Source organism: Oncorhynchus nerka, linkage group LG4, assembly GCF_034236695.1.
Source record: "Oncorhynchus nerka isolate Pitt River linkage group LG4, Oner_Uvic_2.0, whole genome shotgun sequence".
Lineage (NCBI taxonomy): Eukaryota > Metazoa > Chordata > Actinopteri > Salmoniformes > Salmonidae > Oncorhynchus > Oncorhynchus nerka.
This window is the reverse complement of record NC_088399.1, coordinates 46,475,859-46,498,424: the sequence shown is the minus strand read 5'-3', so window position 1 is coordinate 46,498,424 and position 22,566 is coordinate 46,475,859. Positions and strand designations below refer to the sequence as shown.

Genomic DNA, 22,566 nt, shown 5'->3' with positions numbered 1-22,566 from the left:
CGCACGGCTCACCTTGTTGATCCAGAAGACCATGGCGTCCTCCAGGTCAAAGGGCAGCTCCTTGGAGGCGCTGAAGGTGGAGAAGCGTTTGACGCAGCCTACCACCTGCTCTATGCTGATCATCTCCACTGTGTAGGCCATCATCAGGGAATCAATTAATGGTATGTGGGAACTCTGTACACACAGGGGAGAAACAATATATGTTTAGCATGTTTGCTCCTACCCTACTCGATTGATCGTTTTAAGGCAGTGGTTCCCAAGCTTTTTGTAGTCCCGTACCCTTCAAACATTCAACCTCCAGCTGCGTACCCCCTCTAGAAACAGGGTCAGCAAATGTTGTTTTTTGCCATCATTGTAAGTCTGCCACATACATTTATTAAACACAATAATTCGTTTTTGTCACACCCCGGCTCGTGGGAAGTGACAAAGAGCTCTTACAGGACAAGGGCACAAATAATAATAATGAATAATTTAGCTCTTTATTTAACTATCTTGCATATAAAACCTTATTTGTTCATTGAAAATTGTACTGTAATTTTATATATAATATACAAAAGTACTGTACCAGTCGAAAGTTTGGACACACCTACTCCTTCCAGGGTTTATTTTTATTTTTACTATTTTCTACATTGTAGAATAATAGTGAAGACATCAAAACTATGACATTTTTATTTTATTTCACCTTTATTTAACCAGGTAGGCAAGTTGAGAGCAAGTTCTCATTTACAATTGCGACCTGGCCAAGATAAAGCAAAGCAGTTCGACACATACAGCGACACAGAGTTACACATGGAGTAAAACAAACATACAGTCAATAATACAGTATAAACAAGTCTATATACGATGTGAGCAAATGAGGTGAGATAAGGGAGGTAAAGGCAAAAAAAGGCCATGGTGGCAAAGTAAATACAATATAGCAAGTAAAACACTGGAATGGTAGATTTGCATTGGAGAATGTGCAAAGTAGAAATAAAAAAGTGAAAAGAGCAAAATAAATAAATAAAAAATAATGGGGTGAAAAGGTGCAGCAAAATAAAATAAATAAATTAAATACAGTAGAACTGGAAAGAGGGAGTTGTTTGTGACTAAATTATAGGTGGGCTATGTACAGGTGCAGTAATCTGTGAGCTGCTCTGACAGTTGGTGCTGCCTCACACAGGAAAAGCTAGTGAGGGAGATAAGTGTTTCCAGTTTCAGAGATTTTTGTTGCGTTCCAGTCATTGGCAGCAGAGAACTGGAAGGAGAGGCGGCCAAAGAAAGAATTGGTTTTGGGGGTGACTAGAGAGATATACCTGCTGGAGCGTGTGCTATAGGTGGGAGATGCTATGGTGACCAGCGAGCTGAGATAATCTCCCGTCTGATTACTGCAACTGCTGTTGGCTGGGCTCCCTGCCTGTGGGGGGACTTTACCTAGCAGGGTCTTGTAGATGACATGGAGCCAGTGGGTTTGGCCTCCCTACCACTGAGGAAGTACAGTTCCTGCGCAGCCCAGTATGAATGGTGGAACAAACTCCCTCACGAGGGCCAGTCAATCAACGGAGACAGCGAATACCAGGTGCACTATTGTAAAGTGGCTGTTCCATGGTGGGTAGTCGCTCTATGGGACTTTGTAATGTAAATGAGACAAAACGGATTGCACTGTGATGGAGCCAGACTGCATCCAATTTGTTGAGTAGCACTGGTATTGGAGGCTATTTTGTAAATGACATCGCCAAAGTCGAGGATTGGTAGGATGGTCAGTTTTACAAGAGTATGTTTGGCAGCATGAGTGAAGGATGCTTTGTTGTGAAATAGGAAGCCAATTCTAGATTTTAACTTTGGATTGGAGATGTTTGATATGGGTCTGGAAGGAGAGTTTACAGTCTAACCAGACACCTAAGTATTTGTAGTTGTCCACGTATTCTAAGTCAGAGCCGTCCAGAGTAGTGATGTTGGACAGGCGGGCAGGTGCAGGTAGCGATCGGTTGAAGAGCATGCATTTAGTTTTACTTGTATTTAAGAGCAATTGGAGGCCACGGAAGGAGAGTTGTATGGCATTGAAGCTTGCCTGGAGGGTTGTTAACACAGTGTCCAAAGAAGGGCCAGAAGTATACAGAATGGTGTCGTCTGCGTAGAGGTGGATCAGAGACCAGCAGCAAGAGCGACCTCATTGATGTATACAGAGAAGAGAGTCGGTCCAAGAATTGAACCCTGTGGCACCCCCATAGAGACTGCCAGAGGTCCGGACAGCAGACCCTCCAATTTGACACACTGAACTCTATCAGAGAAGTAGTTGGTGAACCAGGCGAGGCAATCATTTGAGAAACCAAGGCTGTCGAGTCTGCCGATGAGGATGTGGTGATTGACAGAGTCGAAAGCCTTGGCCAGATCAATGAATACGGCTGCACAGTAATGTTTCTTATCGATGGTGGTTAAGATATCGTTTAGGACCTTGAGCGTGGCTGAGGTGCACCCATGACCAGCTCTGAAACCATATTGCATAGCAGAGAAGGTATGGTGAGATTCGAAATGGTCGGTAATCTGTTTGTTGACTTGGCTTTCGAAGACCTTAGAAAGGCATGGTAGGATAGATATAGGTCTGTAGCAGTTTGGGTCAAGAGTGTCCCCACCCTTTGAAGAGGGGGATGACCGCAGCTGCTTTCCAATCTTTGGGAATCTCAGACGACACGAAAGAGAGGTTGAACAGGCTAGTAATAGGGGTGGCAACAATTTCAGCAGATAATTTTAGAAAGAAAGGTCCAGATTGTCTAGCCCGGCTGATTTGTAGGGGTCCAGATTTTGCAGCTCTTTCAGAACATCAGCTGAACGGATTTGGGAGAAGGAGAAATGGGGAAGGCTTGGGCGAGTTGCTGTGGGGTGTGCAGTGCTGTTGACCGGGGTAGGAGTAGCCAGATGGAAAGCATGGCCAGCCGTAGAAAAATGCTTATTGAAATTCTCAATTATGGTGGATTTATCAGTGGTGACAGTGTTTCCTATCTTCAGTGCAGTGGGCAGCTGGGAGGAGGTGTTCTTATTCTCCATGGACTTTACAGTGTCCCAGAACTTTTTTGAGTTAGTGTTGCAGGAAGCACATTTCTGCTTGAAAAAGCTAGCCTTGGCTTTTCTAACTGCCTGTGTATAATGGTTTCTAGCTTCCCTGAACAGCTGCATATCACGGGGGCTGTTCGATGCTAATGCAGAACGCCATAGGATGTTTTTGTGTTGGTTAAGGGCAGTCAGGTCTGGGGAGAACCAAGGGCTATATCTGTTCCTGGTTCTAAATTTCTTGAATGGGGCATGTTTATTTAAGATGGTTAGGAAGGCATTAAAAAAAAATATCCAGGCATCCTCTACTGACGGGATGAGATCAATAACCTTCCAGGATACACCGGCCAGGTCGATTAGAAAGGCCTGTTCGCTGAAGTGTTTCAGGGAGCGTTTGACAGTGATGAGTGGAGGTCGTTTGACCGCTGACCCATTACGGATGCAGGCAATGAGACAGTGATCGCTGAGATCTTTGGTTGAAGACAGCAGAGGTGTATTTAGAGGGCAAGTTGGTTAGGATGATATCTATTGGGAGGTACCTGGTAGGTTCATTGATAATTTGTGTGAGATTGAGGGCATCAAGCTTAGATTGTAGGATGGCTGGGGTGTTAAGCATGTTCCAGTTTAGGTCGCCTAGCAGCACGAGCTCTGAAGATAGATGGGGGACAATCAGTTCACATATGGTGTCCAGAGCACAGCTGGGGGCAGAGGGTGGTCTATAGCAGGCGGCAACGGTGAGAGACTTGTTTTTAGAGAGGTAGATTTTTAAAAGTAGAAGTTCAAATTGTTTGGGTACAGACCTGGATAGTAGGACAGAACTCTGCAGGCTATCTTTGCAGTAGATTGCAACACCGCCCCCTTTGGCAGTTCTATCTTGTCTGAAAATGTTGTAGTTTGGGATTAAAATTTCAGAATTTTTGGTGGTCTTCCTAAACCAGGATTCAGACACAGCTAGAACATCTGGGTTATTCGACTGTCCCCATAGGAGAAACCTTTTTGGTCCCTTTTTGAACCAACCTACCTGGAACTAAAAATGGTTCTTTAAAGGGTTCTTCTAAGAGGACAGTCAAATAACCCTTTCAAGTTCTAGACAGCACCATTTTTTAAAAGAGTTTACCAAAACTATTGCTGATGGTGAACCTGAACAATCTGAATAAAATCTATTGTAAACTCCGTTAAGCAGGTAGCCGGAGTTGCGTCTCCGGTAACTTACTTTTATTCTGATAAAACAGCATTTTCAACAGTGCATATATAACAATTACCTAGCAAATGACATAGCTTGTCACTTAACTAATAACGCCTAATCTAATGCTAAACGTGTTATGGGTGCCACACAGATGTGCAAGACAGGCCGCCTAACTTGCGTTGGTCATCGTGCGAAACTGGGCACAGTGCACAGTTTGACGAGGCTACTGATATAGCCGGCATGCACTATGACTTGTAGATCAATGACTGTCAACACAGTTAACGTTACATGCTTAGTTCGACACCGAAGGAGGACGCATTGGGTGTAAAAAAAGAAAAAGAGCAAAACATTTTTGTGACTCCGCGATGCGTAACGTTTTAATCGATTTTCTGACTGCATGCTACATTTGGTTCGGTTTGGGGTCCGTGTACAGATGCAGTCAGTCGAATCTTAAACATTTGAATCGGGACCGATTCATATGTGAATTGTTACATACCTAATAGACATGGTTTTAAAAAGGTGGTGGTAATATTTACCTTACAGAAAACCGGTTTCTGGCAAACATTTGGACAATTTGCAACTTGTGAACTTCTGGCAAACAACTCTGGGAAACTCAGTACGAATATTGAAATTATATCAGGGTTTTGGTTACTGTGTGTTAAACATTGAAAAGTATATACATAAACCAAGTCACAACTATAAATGAACTTACTTCACAGAGAGAAAAACGAAACATACTAAATGTAGTAAATATACTAAACAACATGTATTCAATGTCTTAACAGATAAAATAAATCCAATACAACTTGAAATCATCAGCATGGTAATGAAGAAAATAGCAAAGACAGGACATTTCCCAAATAAAATGTTTAATCTTTTTATGCAGCTACAACATTTACATGAGAGAAATGTGAAGTGAACACTATGGGGACATTGACCTTAGGATGTTTAAAGGGATAACAAAATAATGATTTACATGAGCCAAGTGATAACTGAGCAATAAATTAACCAATGGAAGTTTAAAAGATAATTAGCTATTTAAAAAAATAATTAAAACAACAAAAACTAAATCAAACCCAGTTTGGAACTATTGCCTTTTTGAGTGAACTTTGGAGATTGTGACCCTGTGAAAGTCCTTCCTCCAAAGCTTGTTGAATGCATGCACTAAAACAAATCAGAAAACAAAACAAAATGATGATACTGAAAACAATGCATATTTTGGCATCTTAAAAGGTAGAAAGTTAGTTATGCCTAATATGGCAATATTATTTCCCCAAAATGAACTATTGTTACTATAAAAAATGCTGGGTTAAAAATAACCTAATTTGGGTAATTTTGACAACCCAAAAAATAACCCAATTTGGGCAGCTGGGTCATTTTTTTTCTCTCAATCTAATCCTAATTTCAATTTAGCCTTCTCTATCATCCCACCACCTGTTTCTTACACACACCTAATCAAGATACAATGTTGAATTTCAAACAATTAATTTCAAACAATTAATTTCTATTGCCTGCATTTTAAAACATACATCACATCACGTCAGAGAATATACAAGAATATATATATTTTTTATATTTTTTTTTATATATTTTTTTTTCTATTGTCTAAATATGTTTACCCGTGCCAGATCGAATGGACATTCACATTAACTGACACACATCAGCTAGCTTAGGCTATTTTAGGTGACAGTACACACCATGCTGTTGTTTTGCCATACATAAGTCTTCATTTGGGTCGAGTTAAAACATTGTTACACAGATCAAGTGTAAAATATTACATTTGAAGTTCACTCGGAATGGCCGATTAATTAGGGCCGATTTCAAATGTTCATAACAATCGGTAATCTGCATTTTTGGACGCCGTTCATGGCCGATTACATTGCACTCCACGATGAGACTACATGGCAGGCTGACCACCTGTTACACAAGTACAGCAAGGAGCCAATGTAAATTGCTAGCTAGCATTAAACTTGTCTTGTAAAAAAACAATCAATCTTAACATAATTACATGGTTGACGATATTACTAGTTTATCTAGCGTGTCCTGCTTTGCATACAATCAATGCGGTGCCTGTTCATTTATCATCGAATAACAGCCTACTTCGCCAAAAGGGTGATGATTTAACAACCGCATTCGCGAAAAAAGCACTGACGTTGCACCAATGTGTACATAACCATCAATGCCTTTCTTAAAATCAATACAAAAGTATATTTTTAAACCTGCATATTTAGTTAATATTGCCTGCTAACATGAATTTCTTTTAGCTAGGGAAATTGTGTCACTTCTCTTGCGTTCTGTGCAAGCAGAGTCAGGGTATATGCAGCAGTTTGGGCTGCCTGGCTCGTTGCAAACTGTGTGAAGACCATTTCTTCCTAACAAAGACCGTAATTAATTTGACATAATTTTGACATAACATTGAAGGATGTGCAATGTAACAGCAATATTTATACTTAGGGATACCACCCGTTTGATAAAATACGGAACGGTTCCGTATTTCACTGAAAGAATAAACGTTTTGTTTTCAAAATGATAGTTTCCGGTTTTTACCATATTAATGACCTAAGGCTCGTATTTCTGTGTGTTTATTATATCCTAATTAAGTCTATGATTTAATAGAGCAGTCTGACTGAGCGGTGGCTCTTAAGCATTCATTCAAACAGCACTTTTGTGCGTTTGCCAGCAGCTCATCGATGTGCTTCAAGCATTGCGATGTTTATGACTTCAAGCCTATCAACCCCCGAGATTAGGCTGGCAATACTAAAGTGCATATAAGAACATCCAATAGTCAAAGGTATATGAAATACAAATGGTATAGAGAGAAATAGTCCTATAATTCCTTTAACTACAACCTAAAACTTCTTAACTGGGAATATTGAAGACTCATGTTAAAAGGAACCACCAGCTTTCATATGTTCTCATGTTCTGAGCAAGAAACTTAAACGTTATCTTTTTTACATGGCACATATTGCACATTTACTTTCTTCTCTAACACTGTGTTTTTACATTATTTAAACCAAATTGAACATGTTTCATTATTTATTTGAGACTAAAATGCATTTATTGATGTATTATACTACATTTTAAAAAAGTGTTAATTCAATATTGTTGTAATTGTCTTAAATATATATATATATATATTTTTAAATCGGCCAATTAATCGGTATCAGCTTTTTTTGGTCCTCCAATAATCTGTATCGGCGTTGAAAAATCATAATCGGCCGACCTCTACACTATACTAAGGACATGGACTAATGACTCATTACCTAATGTTCATTCATAAAGCACTTCACAGTCCCCAAAATGTAACATTTGTATTTAAAATAAATTGTTGTGATAGAATGAAAGTGTACCAGAAGGCACCAGTAGTTGAATTAAAGGCAAACAAGCAACACACACATTACTGTAGGCAAAAAATAGGCACAGATGCATTTAAAAACAAACTAAATGTCAATTTAACAGAACAATAAATAGTTCCTTAAAGAGCTCCCCCTCTATACTGCCCCTGTTGGAGAAAGTGCGTGCCCATAGTAAACTGAAAATATTTTTCCCCAAAATTGCTAATATATGCATATAAAAAATATTATCGAATAGAAAACACTCTAAAGCTTCTAAAACCGTTTAAATTTTGTCTCTATGTAAAGCAGAACTCTCAGGGCATGCATTCTCCCAAATGCTATCTTGTCATGGAGAAAGTTGGCCCAACTTTGACGTCATCTCACACGCACTTCCCAAACAGCTACCGCCCTGGGAACAGTCTGTACGTGTTCAGCGCGAAGCCTGCTTTCAATGGGGCGTGTCATTGTGAGAATCGCGCGCTCACGGGAGTTTGAGCGAGCTGAAACCTCTCGGCCACGCGAAAAATAAGGTGACAGGTGACTGTTACGCGCGCTCTGGCCGGGTGAAGTCCTTTCTTCAGGATCGATTAAACGACGTGTGTGTTTCTGTTCGCCCTCACGATTTCTGTGCACCTTTATAAAATGTTAAAGCTTAATTATGAACATAGTTTGACAAGTTTACTCGACATATAATATGTACTTTCGACGTTTTGGTGCGCATCCACTTGAAATTTGCCTACATTTCGACCGAAATGTGCCGTTTTTGAGAACCGAAAGACACAGACTTGAAAACTGAACGCTGATTTGGTAAGTATAATCCCTTCCAGGTCTTCTGATGGAAGAACAGCAAAGGTAAGGGAATATTTATGTGTTAATTTTGGGTTTCTGTCGACTCCAAGATAGAGGAGGGATACTGCTAATGTTGGAGCGCCGACTCCCTAGTATAGCCTAGTGAACGCAACCTGTAACGTTAAAAATAAATGTAACACAGCGATTGCATTTAGAAGAAGTGTATCTTGCTATACATATGTAAAACATGCATATTTAGTCAAAGTTTATGATGTGTATTCCTTGTTAGCTGACGTTATCTGCCGGAGCTATTTCATTTCTCCTGACATTGTAGTAGCATTTTTTGAACGATGCGTCATTGTAAACAGAGATTTATGGATATATATTGCAGATTATTGAAAAAAAATGAATGTACTGTGTAACATGTTATATTACTGTCATCTGATGAAGATTTCAAAAGGTTAGTGAAATGATTTTTCTTTTAATCCTGCGTTTGTTGATTGCATATTTTTTCCTACTTGGCTATGCTAATGAGGTATGTCTGCGGTGGTGGTTGGACATAAATATGTGCTATGTTTTCGCCGTAAAACATTTTATAAATCTGACTTGCTGGGTAGATAAACAACTTGTTTATCTTTCATTTGAGCTATTTTACTTGTTAATGTGTGGAGGTTAAATATTTTTAGGAATATTTTTTCGCATTGTGCGTTATGCTAATGAGCTTGAGCCCTAGTCACAAACCCGCGTCCGGTATTGGTGGACTATGAGGTTAAGAGCATATTATGCATTGGAATGAGATACTCATGGCTCATTGATCTATTAATTCACAGGAACACATCAGCTGGAGGGATGTGCTTCCTCCTGTCACTTCTCACACTACATACAAGAGTGGGCACTTATACACTACTGTTCAGTGGAAAAAAGACATGCTCGCAACACTCTTACTGTGGGGAATTCTGTTCCTGGCAGCTGATACACTATAGGAATTTCCATGCTGGGGAACAGTGGGAAAGTTAATGTCAAACACATAATAGGACTTGAAGCACACATCCAGTGCCGTAAGCATTGTACCTTGCTCCAATGCCAGTCCATTAATGGCTGTAAACACCTGTGTGCAGTCCCCAGAATGGGGTCTGGTCCAGGGGCCTAGCCAGAATTTTTTGGTGGGGGGGTATAGGCCTAGAAAAATTTCAATAGGCATGTTTTATACTCATTAATTAAAAAATAAATTGCGACGTGCACCGTATATTATTTCGTAATAGAATAGTTTTATACTTGTGCATAGTACTTGGAAGAACCTCGTTACATATACAAATAATTAAATATCCCAGCATATTAAAATTAGACAGTAACTTTATACCAGTTGCCAACAACATAAAACTCATCTTCAGATGCACTTTACTCTCGATGGGCAAACAAGCCTATATTTGATGTTACAATTTATACCACGGCGGGTAATAGTACTACAAAATGGGACCTTACCTTTAGTAGACATATCATAAGGTGTGACCTACATCACAAGGCGCAGACGGCTAGTCTGAGTTGAATATGGTGCTGATTTCATCATAATCCAATGTATGTCAGTTCACGCTCAAAAGACAGCAAACTGAAGTGGTTCAGCCGGGCGATTGTCATTGCCGGGCGCTTGTCATCATACTTTGAGATTATTAAATAAATTATGAACTTCACTGAATGGTGAATGTGTAAAGTGATGAGGTTGATAAATACTCCAGAATAAGACCCTCAATATTTATTGGTGACATGATGATCGATGCTTGGCTGCCGTTTGACAAATACAGTTGAAGTCGGAAGTTTACATACACCTTAGCCAAATACATTTAAACTCAGTTTTTCACAATTCCTAACATTTAATCCTAGTAAAAAGTATGTTTTAGGTCAGTAAGGATCACCACTTTATTTTAAGAATGTGAAATGTCAGAATAATAGTAGAGAATGATTTATTTCAGCTTTTATTTCTTTCATCACATTCCCAGTGGGTCAGAAGTTTACATTCACTCAATTAGGATTTGGTAGCATTGCCTTTAAATTGTTTAACTTAGGTCAAATGTTTTGGGTAGCCTTCCACAAGCTTCCCACAATAAGTTGGGTGAATTGTGGCCCATTCCTCCTGACAGAGCTGGTGTAACTGAGTCAGGTTTGTAGGCCTCCTTGCTCGCACACGCTTTTTTTTTTACACTTCCGGCGCCGACAGAGATGGCCGCCTCGCTTCGCGTTCCTAGGAAACTATGCAGTTTTTTGTTTTTTTACGTGTTATTTTATCAGCATATCGATTGCGCAACCAGGGGTGGAAAAACCTTGGATCATTGTTACTCTAACTTCCGTGACGCATATAAGGCCCTGCCCCGCCCCCCTTTCGGAAAAGCTGACCACGCCTCCATTTTGTTGATCCCTGCCTACAGACAGAAACTAAAACAAGAGGCTCCCACGCTGAGGTCTGTCCAACGCTGGTCCGACCAAGCTGACTCCACACTCCAAGACTGCTTCCATCACGTGGACTGGGATAAGTTTCGTATTGCGTCAGATAACAATATTGACGAATACGCTGATTCGGTGTGCGAGTTCATTAGAACATGCGTTGAAGATGTCGTTCCCATAGCAACGATTAAAACATTCCCTAACCAGAAACCGTGGATTGATGGCAGCATTCGCGTGAAACTGAAAGCTCGAACCACTGCTTTTAATCAGGGCAAGGTGTCTGGTAACATTACTGAATTCAAACAGTGCAGCTATTCCCTCCGCAAGGCGATCAAACAAGCTAAGCGTCAGTACAGAGACAAAGTAGAATCTCAATTCAACGGCTCAGACACAAGAGGCATGTGGCAGGGTCTACAGTCAATCACGGACTACAAGAAGAAATCCAGCCCAGTCACGGACCAGGATGTCGTGCTCCCAGGCAGACTAAATAACTTTTTTGCCCGCTTTGAGGACAATACAGTGCCACCGACACGGCCTGCAACGAAAACATGCGGTCTCTCCTTCATTGCAGCCGAGGTGAGTAAGACATTTAAACGTGTAAACCCTCGCAAGGCTGCAGGCCCAGACGGCATCCCCAGCCGCGCCCTCAGAGCATGCGCAGACCAGCTGGCTGGTGTGTTTACGGACATATTCAATCAATCCCTATACCAGTCTGCTGTTCCCACATGCTTCAAGAGGGCCACCATTGTTCCTGTTCCCAAGAAAGCTAAGGTAACTGAGCTAAACGACTACCGCCCCGTAGCACTCACTTCCATCATCATGAAGTGCTTTGAGAGACTAGTCAAGGACCATATCACCTCCACCCTACCTGACACCCTAGACCCACTCCAATTTGCTTACCGCCCAAATAGGTCCACAGACGATGCAATCTCAACCACACTGCACACTGCCCTAACCCATCTGGACAAGAGGAATACCTATGTGAGCATGCTGTTCATCGACTACAGCTTGGCATTCAACACCATAGTACCCTCCAAGCTCGTCATCAAGCTCGAGACCGTGGGTATCGACCCCACCCTGTGCAACTGGGTACTGGACTTCCTGACGGGCCACCCCCAGGTGGTGAGGGTAGGCAACAACATCTCCTCCCAGCTGATCCTCAACACTGGGGCCCCACAAGGGTGCGTTCTGAGCCCTCTCCTGTACTCCCTGTTCACCCACGACTGCGTGGCCACGCACGCCTCCAACTCAATCATCAAGTTTGCGGACGACACAACAGTGGTAGGCTTGATTACCAACAACGACGAGACGGCCTACAGGGAGGAGGTGAGGGCCCTCGGAGTGTGGTGTCAGGAAAATAACCTCACACTCAACGTCAACAAAACTAAGGAGATGATTGTGGACTTCAGGAAACAGCAGAGGGAACACCCCCCTATCCACATCGATGGAACAGTAGTGGAGAGGGTAGCAAGTTTTAAGTTCCTCGGCATACACATCACAGACAAACTGAATTGGTCCACTCACACAGACAGCATCGTGAAGAAGGCGCAGCAGCGCCTCTTCAACCTCAGGAGGCTGAAGAAATTCGGATCGTCACCAAAAGCACTCACAAACTTCTACAGATGCACAATCGAGAGCATCCTGGCTGGCTTTATCACCGCCTGGTACGGCAACTGCTCCGCCCTCAACCGTAAGGCTCTCCAGAGGGTAGTGAGGTCTGCACAACGCATCACCGGGTGCAAACTACCTGCCCTCCAGGACACCTAAACCACCCGATGTTACAGGAAGGCCATAAAGATCATCAAGGACATCAACCACCCGAGCCACTGCCTGTTCACCTCGCTATCATCCAGAAGGCGAGGTCAGTACAGGTGCATCAAAGCTGGGACCGAGAGACTGAAAAACAGCTTCTATCTCAAGGCCATCAGACTGTTAAACAGCCACCACTAACATTGAGTGGCTGCTGCCAACACACTGACACTGACTCAACTCCAGCCACTTTAATAATGGGAATTGATGGGAAATGATGTAAATATATCACTAGCCACTTTAAACAATGCTACCTTATATAATGTTACTTACCCTACAAGTCGCTCTGGATAAGAGCGTCTGCTAAATGACTTAAATGTAAATTATTCATCTCATATGCATACGTATATAGTGTACTCTATATCATCGACTGCATCCTTATGTAATACATGTATCACTAGCCACTAACTATGCCACTTTGTTTACATACTCATCTCATATGTATATACTGTATCTTGCCTATGCTGCTCTGTACCATCACTCATTCATATATCCTTATGTACATATTCTTTATCCCCTTACACTGTGTATAAGACAGTAGTTTTGGAATTGTTAGTTAGATTACTTGTTGGTTATTACTGCATTGTCGGAAATAGAAGCACAAGCATTTCGCTACACTCGCATTAACATCTGCTAACCATGTGTATGTGACAAATAAAATTTGATTCGATTTTTCAGTTCTGCCCACAAATTTTCTATAGGATTGAGGTCAGGACTTTGTGATGGCCACTCCATTACCTTTACTTTGTTGTCCTTAAGCCATTTTTCCACAACTTTGGAAGTATGCTTGGGGTCATTGTCCATTTGGAAGACCCACTTGCGACAAAGCAGTTCTATATTTGTTTCATCAGACCAGAGGACATTTCTCCAAAAAGTACGATCTTTGTCCCCATATGCAGTTGTAAACAGTAGTCTGGCTATTTTTTATACTTGTGTAATACTGTTTGTATAAATGAACGTGGTACCGTCAGGCGTTTGGAAATTGCTCCTGTAACCGATGTGAAATGGCTAGCTAGTTAGCGGGGTGCGCGCTAATAGCGTTTCAATCGGTGACGTCATTCGTTCTGAGACCTTGAAGTAGTTGTTCCCCTTGCTCTGCAAGGGCCGCGGCTTTTGTGGAGCGAAGGGTAAGGATGCTTCGAGGGTGGCTGTAATCTATGTGTGCAGAGGATCCCTGGTTCAAGCCCAGGTAGGGGCGAGGAAAGGGACGGAAGCTATACTGTTACACTCCCAAGGATGAACCAGACTTGTGGAGGTCTACAATTTTTTTTCTGAAGTCTTGGCTGATTTCTTTTGATTTTCCCATGTCAAGCAAAGAGGCACAGAGTTTGAAGGTAGGCCTTGGAATACATCCACAGGTACACCTCCAATTGACTCGAATTATATCAATTAGCCTATCTGAAGCTTCTAGAGCCATGACATCATTTTCTGGAATTTTCCAAGCTGTTTGAAGGCACAGTCAACTTCGTGTATGTAAACTTCTAGCCCACTGGAATTGTGATACAGTGAATTATAAGTGAAATAATCTGTTTGTAAACCATTTTTGGGAAAACGACTTGTGTCATGCTCAAAGTAGATGTCCTAACTGACTTGCCAAAACTATAGTTTGTTATCAAGTAATTTGTGGAGTGGTTGAAAAACGAGTTTTAATAACTCCAACCTAAGTGTATGTAAACTTCCAAATTCAACTGTAATATCGCTCTTATCCATAATAGTGCCATAATAGTCTCATCATCTAGCTGTTGGCTAGAGCTCATGTGCCAAGACCAGAGTTGGAACATTTGCTATATAACGCAACAGATTCTGACAAAACCAGTAGAGTTGAAAATGCGATGGAAACCCATTAAACTTGTTAATTGTGTGGCAAAAGTTATTTTTATGTACACATGTCATCACGCACAGCCTTTTATCCACAAAAAGTCTGTTCACTGGAAATATTTATGGTGGGAAAATGCACATATTGTTTTATGCTGATTTTTAAATATTTGCATGGAAATCTGTCGCAATTTGAATGGAAATCTACCCAATGTCTTGTAATGTGCAGTTATGCATAACAACTTACAGACTGGTCTCACTGAAGCTGGATCGGAAATGTCTTCCTGCCTACCTTGTAGACTGTTGGGAGGACCACTGGCAGAAGTCATAAAGTGATGTCACCTTGTGTATCTGGAGAGAAGAATGTTTAGTGAATAACTTCTTAGTTTCAGGCAACAAAAAAATGAGTGTAAAACAAAAAAAAATTGCTATAGACAAAGTCAGACATATGTATTTTTCATGCATTGGATGTGTCTCAATCCACCACATCTGACAATTTTGCACTTCCACATCTGTGGTGAAAGGTGAGAGAGCTAGGGCGGTGTTTGTCAGACCATGAGACATCCCAAAAATCAGTCTTCTCTCAAAATCTTCTGTAGCATCCGAATCGTTTGGCCTACAAACTATTATGGAAATATTGGACTCACGAACACGATGGTGATCTCCGTTTTGCTCTACGACTCCCAAAAGCATCTTGGAAGTCGGTACAGCCGATCTGCCAACTTCGTCCGAACAGTCTGGGCTACACACTAATATGACCCCTCTGTGTAAAGGTGAGACTCTCACGAACGCGTACATGTCGGTGTGAGTGGAAGTATATATGGAGACTGTTTAGTGCCAAAAATAAGGGGTTCAATGTAAAAAAAAAATAATGTTTCTCTCTCTCAGACATAGGTCAGAAACTTCTGAACAAACTTCCTTCAGATTATATTGTGGGGACTGTTGTTCCATGTAGTTTATTTGTTATTCAATGCGTTTGTATTGGATAATAACAGTAACAGACTGTAATGGGTTAAAAAACAAGAAAAAAGCGGCAATAGTACTGCTTGTCAATTTTGAGACGCAGTAGCCAGTATACACTTCCTCAAAGTAGTCTGAATTGATCTAAGATAAAGATTTATTGAGTTAACTAATTTTTATGTTTTTGCTGAAAAGATCTTAGTTGCGCAATTTTACATATAACTAAGATATTTTTCTAAATGAGAAAATGTGTATGAAAACAAGTCGTCTCTCGTTGAATGACATGACTTTACTGAAGAATGTTTACTGTTGACCAATCACCGACGAAAGGGCGTAGACTTCAGCTATCGACTTCGGCTTGCCTCCCCCCAAAATGTGGTGTGCCCGAAAACCCGTAACGAAGTCCAAAACGAACAAAAATGTCACAAATTGTCATCATAATATATGCACAAACTCTTCCTTACTGTTTCGTCAGGGAAGCATGCGGACACCAGCAGGGTCATTTCACACTATACCTACACTTCCAAGACAATATCTTGGGCCTGGTTCTCTCTAGGCTGGTGAAACAAAGACCCCTAGCTGGATTTAAAATCCTGAGCAATGTGTAGTAAAAAAACAATTACTTTTTTTGTGATATTTTATTCTACTTTGTTTTGTTGACAAACAAAAACATACATTGACAAAAGCAAGACAACTTAACATTTACATACATATCCACAAACATGAATGACATCACACTTGCTCAGATCCACATGTTGTCACTGTATCCACACCCAATGCTGTTTCTAAGACTTCAAATTGTGTTGTGTAGCCAGACAAACAATTACTTTTCCATTGCAATTAATCACTAGCCTGCCTAACACCTAACTCTTGAAGTCCTCCTGACTTCAGAGTCTTGAATTGATTTTATTTTACCTTTACCTTTTCTAGGCAAGTCAGTTAAGAACAAATTCTTATTTTCAATGACGGCCTAGGAAAAGTGGGTTAACTGCCTGTTCAGGGGCAGAATGACAGATTTGTACCTTGTCAGCTCGGGGGTTTGAACTTGCAACCTTCCGGTTTCTAGTCCACTAGGCTACCCTGCCGCCCAAGTGGGAATGACTGATGTTGTCGGCACAATGTGTCTTAAATAAAGGGGACTGTGCTTTTACTGGTTGGCTCTGTGTCTTTCTCATTTAAACACCCACAGCCACAGAGCGCCGCCCATTTCTATTACAATAATTGGATTTTCAAATTCAAACAATGAGAGGTCTCAACCCCAGAAGGGAAAAAAATATTTGAGAGAACCAATCAAACCCTGTCGCACAATTTATTTGCCAATATTGCATTAACAAACAGCCTCCTTTATAGACGTTTGTTGTCACAGCTCTCCCTGTGAGTCAAGTGGGTCTCATCAGAATCAAATTCAAGTCTAATGTTTTAGTAAAACATGCAACCCACCATGCCTGGAGTATTCAGCAGACACAGATACTCTCAGACTGTCTTGGCCCCATTCTGTCTGGTTCACTGAGCCTTCTGGATCGCGGTCTCCTTCATGTACTCCGCAACCTGGTTTGCCGGCCAGATGTTGTTAAGCCACTTGTATGGAGGTACATTTGTGTATTTTTTTTTTCTCTTTTCAATATATATTTTTTCTGAAAGCGAAAACGAGGCTTTAAAATAAAATTAGCAATCAAATATTTTGTAGTAGAGCACAAAACTTGATGCATTTTATTCCCCATTGATTACAGCATTACCCCAAAAATGGAGAAGGCAGGTGGCAGTGGGAGGAGGTAGGGAACTGGTCTGTCTGCCCAATATAAAAGATCAAAACTGGTGGAGGAATAAAAATAGCATAAATAGGAAAGTATACCAGTTTCATTTGAAGATCAGGATGTTGACAGCTGTGCCATACAGATTGCAAAATAGTTGGGAAGAGATTTTTTATGTACCGGTTCCATGGTACAGGGTGTATGAGTTGATATAAATGCAGCAAAAAAATAAACGTCTTCTCACTGTCAATTGCGTTTATTTTCAGCAAACTTTTAACACGTGTAAATATTTGTATGAACATAACAAGATTCAACAACCGAGACATAAACTGAACAAGTTCTACTGACATGTGACTAACAGAAATAGAATGTGTCCTTGAACAAAGGGGAGGTCAAAATCAAAAGTATGGCCACCAGCTGCATTAAGTACTGCAGTGCATCTCCTCCTCATGGACTGCACCAGATTTGCCAGTTCTTGCTGTGAGATGTTACCCCACTCTTCCACCAAGGCACATGCAAGTTCCCGGACATTTCTGGGGGGAATGGCCCTAGCCCTTACACTCCAATCCAACAGGTCCCAGACGTGCTCAATGGGATTGAGATCCGGGCTCTTCGCTGGCCATGACAGCTGACCGCTGGCTACGTCCCTTCCGTCTTCAAGAGAGCGAGAGTTGCACCCCTTCTGAAAAAACCTACACTCGATCCCTCCGATGTCAACAACTACAGACCAGTATCCCTTCTTTCTTTTCTCTCCAAAACTCTTGAACGTGCCGTCCTTGGCCAGCTCTCCCGCTATCTCTCTCAGAATGACCTTCTTGATCCAAATCAGTCAGGTTTCAAGACTAGTCATTCAACTGAGACTGCTCTTCTCTGTATCACGGAGGCGCTCCGCACTGCTAAAGCTAACTCTCTCTCCTCTGCTCTCATCCTTCTAGACCTATCGGCTGCCTTCGATACTGTGAACCATCAGATCCTCCTCTCCACCCTCTCCGAGTTGGGCATCTCCCGGCGCGGCCCACGCTTGATTGCGTCCTACCTGACAGGTCGCTCCTACCAGGTGGCGTGGCGAGAATCCGTCTCCACACCACGTGCTCTCACCACTGGTGTCCCCCAGGGCTCTGTTCTAGGCCCTCTCCTATTCTCGCTATACACCAAGTCACTTGGCTCTGTCATAACCTCACATGGTCTCTCCTATCATTGCTATGCAGACGACACACAATTAATCTTCTCCTTTCCCCCTTCTGATGACCAGGTGGCGAATCGCATCTCTGCATGTCTGGCAGACATATCCGTGTGGATGACGGATCACCACCTCAAGCTGAACCTCGGCAAGACGGAGCTGCTCTTCCTCCCGGGAAGGACTGCCCGTTCCATGATCTCGCCATCACGGTTGACAACTCCATTGTGTCCTCCTCCCAGAGCGCTAAGAACCTTGGCGTGATCCTGGACAACACCCTGTCGTTCTCAACTAACATCAAGGCGGTGGCCCGTTCCTGTAGGTTCATGCTCTACAACATCCGCAGAGTACGACCCTGCCTCACACAGGAAGCGGCGCAGGTCCTAATCCAGGCACTTGTCATCTCCCGTCTGGATTACTGCAACTCGCTGTTGGCTGGGCTCCCTGCCTGTGCCATTAAACCCCTACAACTCATCCAGAACGCCGCAGCCCGTCTGGTGTTCAACCTTCCCAAGTTCTCTCACGTCACCCCGCTCCTCCGCTCCCTCCAGTTGAAGCTCGCATCCGCTACAAGACCATGGTGCTTGCCTACGGAGCTGTGAGGGGAACGGCACCTCAGTACCTCCAGGCTCTGATCAGGCCCTACACCCAAACAAGGGCACTGCGTTCATCCACCTCTGGCCTGCTCGCCTCCCTACCACTGAGGAAGTACAGTTCCCGCTCAGCCCAGTCAAAACTGTTCGCTGCTCTGGCCCCCCAATGGTGGAACAAACTCCCTCACGACGCCAGGACAGCGGAGTCAATCACCACCTTCCGGAGACACCTGAAACCCCACCTCTTTAAGGAATACCTAGGATAGGATAAAGTAATCCCTCTCACCCCCCCTCCCCCTGAAAAGATTTAGATGCACTACTGTTCCACTGGAGGTCATAAGGTGAATGCACCAATTTGTAAGTCGCTCTGGATAAGAGCGTCTGCTAAATGACTTAAATGTAAATGTAAATGACAGAACACTGACATTCCTGTCTTGCAGGAAATCACGCACAGAACGAGCCTGCAGGAATGGTACCACAAGAGGGATATCTTCCCTGTTTCACACAGCGTCGAGACTGCCTGCAATGACAACAAGCTCAGTCCGATGATACTGTGACACACCGCCCCAGTCCTCCACCTCCAAATCGCTCCCGCTCCAGAGTACAGGCCTCAGTGTAACGCTCATTCCTTCAACAATAAACGCAAATCCGACCACAAAACCGCGACTTGTCAGTGAAGAGCACTTTTTGTCAGTCCTGTCTGGTCCAGCGACGGTGGCTTTGTGCCCATTGGCAACGTTGTTGCCAGTGATGTCTGGTGAGGACCTGCCTTACAACAGGCCTACAAGCCCTCAGTCCAGCCTCTCTCAGTCTATTGCAGAGTCTGAGTACTGATGGAGGGATTGTGCGTTCCTGGTGTACTCGGGCAGTTGTTGTTGCCATCCTGTACCTGTCCCGCAGGTGTGATGTTCGGATGTACCGATCCTGTGCAGGTGTTATCACACTTGATCTGCCTCTGCGAGGACGATCAGCTGTCCGTCCTGTCTCCCTGTAGCACTGTGTTAGGCGTCTCACAGTATGGACATGGCAATTTATTGCCCTGGCCACATCTGCGGTCCTCATGCCTCCTTGCAGCATGCCTACGGCACGTTCACACAGATGAGCAGGGACCTCGGGCATCTTTCTTTTGGTGTTTTCAGAGTCAGTAGAAACGCCTCTTTATAGTGTCCCAGGTTTTCATAACTGTGACCTTAATTGCCTACTATCTGTAAGCTGTTAGTGTCTTAACGACCGTTATACATGTGCATGTTCATTAATTGTTTATGGTTCATTGAACAAGCACGGGAAATTATTTGAATTTTTATGAATCATCTTTGAAAGACGGGGTCCTGAAAAAGGGAAGTTTCTTTTTTTGTTTATTTTGTGAACAAAAAATGTATTTGAAAACAAAACTCCAATTTAATTTCCCTAACAACAACCCTGTTTTGGCTAGACTGCCCCCTTTGCTTTCAGTGCTTCTTTTTTTTTTTTATATATATTTTTTTTAACACTAGTTCTTCGTTTGCATTTTTGACCCCACAGCTGTGAGCGGGCTTTAGTGGGAGGTGTGGATGATGCTTCTCCATTTGTCAGCCATTATTTGAGTGTCAGTTTGGTTACACAAATTCTTATTTACAATGACGGCCTATCGGTGAACAGTGGGTTAACTGCCTTGTTAATTGCCTTGTTCAGGGGCAGAACGAGAGATGTTTACCTTGTCAGCTCGGGGATTTGACACACTCTAGGGGTGAGTGAGGCACACACTCTAACCACTAGGCTACCTGTAGCCCCAGTTTAAAGCAATAAAAGATCCAATTGTAACAAAGAATGAATGTATGGGCTACATTTATGAGAATTAATACATGCATTTACTTACCTTATCAATCTTGAAAACGATACTAATTTATCACTCAAAAACAGTTGTGAGTGCACCACAAACATATTTCCAGGGTGTTGATGCATCCTCCTCCCAATACAGCCTCTCCCAACACCACGGGTAGGTCAAGGATATCAATCTTCAAAAGTTACGTTTTGCTTTGATGTCAAATCAACTCATATTGTTGCTAGCTAGCTGCCTTAGCTATTGTGCTATTGATATGCATAATTGTACCAAAAGACAGCAACATGTTCACCAAAAAATGTGTTTAGGCAAATCATCAGTGAGCTAGCTAAAGGTAGTTACTGTTGCGGAGTCTAGTTGATAGGTATTCGACTAGCCGGACTGTTCCCCGGACTCCATGTGTAGGGATTTGTACAATGCACAAACAAGGCTATTGAACCTGACATTGGTGTCGGTCTTTATTCCTTTATCCAACATATCATACTGAAACATGGTATCAGAAGTGGCTCGGAAAACACACGTTTGTTATTTTTGTAGCCAAGTACAGTATAGGCACAGTTACGTTCCATATGCGAACACACGCCGTTTCCTACTCACAAAACTGATCACCTCGTTGTTAGCTGGCTAGCTAGCATCACTACCTACTTCGATGACTGAAGGCAAAGAAATCTCATATTCCATTGCTATGGCAGCGAACATTCCGCCACCAAATCCCATGTTTCTCACAGGAGACTGGAAAACTAATTGGGACAACTTCAGGGATGAATTCGAGGACTATGTGCTGGCGACCGGTCTACATGAGAAACCCAACGAGGTACGAGCTGCAACTCTGAGAAGTTTAATGGGCAGCGAATGCAGGCATATCTACCGGCACAATCTCACCCTCACAGCACGACAACAGTGTGATGCAAAGGCTATATTGGATGCATTGGAGAATTACTTCAAACCCGCCAGAAACGTCATTTACAAGCGATTTGTTTTCAGAAGCTGCAAACAGGAAGAGGGTGAGTCAGTGCACAACTTTGTAACCCGTCTGAGAGAGAAATCCGCCACTTGTGAATACGGGGGATTGAAAGATGAATTGATTTGTGACAAAATAGTACTGGGAATTGCAAATGAGGATACACGCCGGCGTCTACTGAGAGAGAGAGGCTTAATATTAGTAACTGCCATCGAAATGTGCCGCACTGCTGAAGTCACTGACATGAGAATGAGAGCAATGGAAATCAACACCACACGCTCCGACGTTGATACTGTTTACGCTGTTGCTAGGCAGACATTCAGACTATACCAATCGAGGCAGAGCAATTCACCACGAACGGTGAACACAGAGAGCCCCGTAGCATGTAAATACTGTGAGAATACACACACACGTGGCAAAGAGCACTGCCCTGCCTACGGAAAACCATGCAGAGCTTGTGGAACTAATAATCATTTTGCAAAAGTGTGTCTCAAAAGCAAAAGAAGGGTGAGTGAGGGCAAGATTCACTGTGTTGATGATATCACTCAATGTTCAGAGCTGAACAGTGAAAGTGACATTTACATGCATGAATCCATTGGGGCTGTACACTCAAGAGGGAAGAAATGGTTTGTGACACTATGATTACACAACAAGCAACAACGTCAACTGGATTCCGTTGCTACATGCAACGTAATGAGCTACAAAGACAAAATCAACCTGGCACCTGACACACATCTATTGCCCAGCGATACTAGATTAAAGCTGTACTCAGGAGAGCTAATGAGCTCTATGGGCACCTTTGAGACCGAATGTGTTATTCGGGGACGCAAACACAAGCTGGAGTTTGAGATTGTAAAAACCAGTCAACATCCTCTCCTCTCAGGCTCTACATGCGAACGCCTGGGACTGAT

General features: G+C 42.6%; 1 protein-coding gene across 3 annotated transcripts in view; it reads right to left on the bottom strand.

The window, feature by feature from the left end:
* LOC115128098 (calmodulin-regulated spectrin-associated protein 1-B-like) overlaps window positions 1-22,566 on the bottom strand; it is a 108,445-nt gene that overhangs the window by 59,118 nt on the left and 26,761 nt on the right. For all 3 annotated transcript variants that reach the window (XM_029657706.2, XM_029657720.2, XM_029657712.2), the window contains exon 4: window positions 13-174. In XM_029657706.2, the coding sequence (XP_029513566.2) occupies window positions 13-174 (162 nt within the window). The remainder of the gene's footprint in view (window positions 1-12; window positions 175-22,566) is intronic.